This window comes from Procambarus clarkii, chromosome 23 (genome assembly GCF_040958095.1).
Source record: "Procambarus clarkii isolate CNS0578487 chromosome 23, FALCON_Pclarkii_2.0, whole genome shotgun sequence".
In the NCBI taxonomy this organism is placed as follows: domain Eukaryota; kingdom Metazoa; phylum Arthropoda; class Malacostraca; order Decapoda; family Cambaridae; genus Procambarus; species Procambarus clarkii.
In genome coordinates, this window is record NC_091172.1 from 42687830 (window position 1) to 42691371 (window position 3542).

General features: G+C 37.5%; 1 protein-coding gene across 1 annotated transcript; it reads left to right on the plus strand.

Annotated features, from left to right (window-relative positions):
• The first annotated feature begins 1102 nt into the window (after nucleotides 1-1102).
• LOC138367838 (uncharacterized) lies at nucleotides 1103-3460 on the plus strand. The gene is made up of 2 exons (XM_069329819.1): nucleotides 1103-1139; nucleotides 2244-3460. The coding sequence occupies exons 1-2, from the start codon at nucleotides 1103-1105 to the stop codon at nucleotides 3458-3460; spliced, it is 1254 nt and encodes a 417-aa protein (XP_069185920.1).
• Nucleotides 3461-3542: the final 82 nt, after the last annotated feature.

The window sequence follows — 3542 nt, forward strand, 5'->3', positions numbered from 1 at the left end:
TATGTGTAAAGTAGCCTTAGTGGGACATAGCCAATTGCCCACAACCCTTAGACCTATACTTCACACCGAGGTGAGAATTTTTAGGTCACCTGGAGCAACTGCTCACAATTTTTACAACAACCGCTTTTTTACATTAAAACTATTTTCATATTAACCACTGCGTTAGAATAGCCTCACCATTTAACCATAATTAATCTAGGTGGCAATGATATCCATCCCACTCGTCAACCAACCAAAATAATTAACCATTTAAAAACTATTATCAGTTCCTTTAAATAAGTTAGCAACTCTGTGGTATTCACATTGGTGGAACCTCGCCAACTGAGAAGTGATAACCGTTGGGAAGTGAGTCCTGAACATTATCAGCGTTCTGCTAAATACATAAACTTTCGGCTGAGAAAAAGGGTGAGATTGGAAGCCACTTATATTCATTTCACCGCCAGACCATATCAATACTATTAATCATCGTAAACGGTTGTGGCTAGCAAGTCAAACTTAGTGTTATATATTTATAATTTTTCACTTGTATTTCTAAGCACAAACATATATATCAAAACCAAAACTCCCAAAAACATAGCACCATATATTCGTATTACTGCACCATTGCATATATGCCAACCTCTGATGAGGTAGGATATTTAGACTGTAATTGTACTGATGTTTGTACAAATGCAGCCTAAACCATTTAGTCATTCCTAAATAGGAATTCTTTAGCGAGTACTGTACTAGACAGTGCTGGTGTACATACATATTATTTAGATTGTGCTGACCCTAATTTAGGGTGGGATCAGCAAAACATTTATTGTGCATTTAACATATTATATCGTGTATTAAGTTTTTGAGTACTGCTGAATGTTCACTGTTGGATCGAATGGTGATAATTGAGAAGCTAACTGGACGAAATTCCAATAGTGGCATTCGAGTACTACTCAAAATATTAGCTAGCTATTGTTAGGTAGGTAAATTAACCTTTAAATGAAGTAATATAGTCTATTCAAATACATTAGGCTATTATATTGATATTGAGCTCCATTGAATGAGCCAATATCCCAGTTACATTAGTAACAACTATTTACTATCAGACCAGCCCTTACCCAGCAAGATGGAAGTGGCTGACAAAATGAAAAAGACCCTTATCGGTCTGAAAGGTCATGTGGGAACCGACCTGTGAGATTTATATTTATTTAATTTATATGAATTTATATTTACGTTAATTTATATACTTCGATAGCAATTTGTATAATGATAAGTGGACTGTATTTCTGCAATAATCTCTTAATCTCACAAATCGATCCTCTACACATTAGGGGGGGTTTATATTTATATATATGCAGCCAATCAAACTACAGTAACTACATACATTGAAAAGGTTCCTTATCTTATAGTACAGCAGGTTAGTCTACCAGGTATAACTAGGGTGTAGACACCAAATTATCCTCTTTGAGGTAGCTTCCATATCACCCAGTAACTGGTGCACATAATCTTGCATCCTCGTCTTGACCTGTCAAAAGTGCGCTAGCTGTGAAGCCAGAATCCTATATATGACAAGTATATCAGAGAAAACACTACATGGAACATGAAGACCTGGCTTAATTACCTTTAGTTTGAGGCGATTTCGCGATCTAACCGGGTCACCCTATATCCTGACATTAATGGCCATAAATGAATGATAAACGGGTTTCGGATAGACTTAACTTGAATTGTAGACATCGTGTTGGAGATGGTACCTTTGGTTTCCATAACACTACGTCCAAGTAAATTAACAGGAGCCGAATTTGCTCCCGTGTGAGCCTCTGGTCTCAATATAAACAATGGCTGTTTAACACTCCATCCTATTGACGTTACTGGCCGACATTGTCCAGAATGATAGGAGCCGAATTTGCTCCACACGTCTCGGAGGTGACACAACAATGGCTGCCCTCCTTCCCCACTGACGCCTGGCCTACTTTGTCCAGATTTCAGAAAGTGATAGAAGGGTCACATTTACTCTACTTTAATATTGATAATTAAGTTAATTTATATATGATGTTTTTATGATGGTAAAGTCCAAAGACTAATGTATTTAAGAATAATTCCCAGCAAAATAGCTGGTGAATTATAATAGTATGTGGTGATGATATCCCGTTTTCTTTAGATGGTAATTCCACTACAAGTTACGTTTTCTATGGGTAACTTGTTGGTAATACAGCAGAAATTATTATCTGTCTGTATGATATATTAAATGGTGTCGGATTTTCCGACAGGTCACTTGACCCGACAGATTACCAAGTGTCAAAATCTGTTACAACAGTCACCTGTTGACTACATTGAATTAGAGGACTTGCTTCAAGTTGCCGAAAGTAATTTCAAGCATATTAAACAACATATGAATCTGTACTTGACAGAACTTTACCAAACCTCAATAAGCGAAACTGAACTTGAGGACATTGTAAATGATTTAGCCCAGCACGAAGATGATGTACAGGTTAAACTTCAACCCTTCAAAAAGCAGATCGCTAAAAGCAAATTAACAACAACCTCTGCTGCACATCCAGATCCTGATGTCAAATTACCTCAGATCAGTATACCCACATTCTCTGGTAACGAGAATGAGATCTGGGATGATTTCTGGAGTTTATTCGTGGATGCAGTAGACTCTAAAACTAACATCCCCAAAACAACTAAGTTCACTTATTTACAGCGCTTGTTACGAAATAAAGCCTTGAAGGTAATCTATAACATAACACTGACCAGTGATGGTTACGACCTAGATGTTCAATTGCTTAAGAGCAACTACGATAACAAGGAAAGAACTATTACTATCTTAGTCCAAAAATTGCTGGATTTACCAACTGCTAATAATTCTACAGATTCTCTCCAAACTTTCAGACTAGAGCTAGAGTCTCTACTCAAGGCCTTAAGCCATAAAGTCCAAATTCAGACTGCTGAATGGATGACAAAGGTAGTTGTAAGGCGCAAATTACCGAGAGAAACATTAGATAAATTGTCTACTATGTACAATAAAACCTCTCTGACCATAAACGAGATCACAGAAGGTTTATATACCCTAGTCGAAAGACAAAGAGCCAACCAAGATGGGAAGAGTGTTTCAAACTTCTCTACTAACTCTCATCATAAACCCCAACGTACTGCAACTACTGTAGTAAAACCAGATTTCAATAAATCATCTCCGAAATGGAAATCTGGAAATGTAGGTGCATACACAGTGAACCCATCAAACCCCGTAGTGAGCAACACTCCTACGACTTCTCCTACACTGAAGAAGTGTTTGTTCTGCAATAATGAACATCTTACTTATAAGTGTAGTACTTACCCAGACCATAACACCCGAGTTCATCGTTTGCAAGAGTTACACAGAGGCACAAGGTGCACAGGTCCTCATGACCCCAATAGCTGTACTGTCTCCTTACGTATGTGCCCCAAGGGTAGACACCATTACTCCTTGTGTGGTAGTGATTAATCAAGATCAACCAATCCTCATAAGAAAATTACAAAATTTACTTCAGTACAGTATTGCAAAGTGCATCAAGACATAAATGTAC

Coding starts and splice junctions, on each gene's coding strand:
- LOC138367838 (XM_069329819.1), top strand. CDS start 1,103: ATGGAAGTGGCTGACAAAATGAAAAAGACCCTTATCG. Junction 1,140..2,243: donor AATGAAAAAGACCCTTATCG/GTCTGAAAGGTC, acceptor ATTTTCCGACAG/GTCACTTGACCCGACAGATT.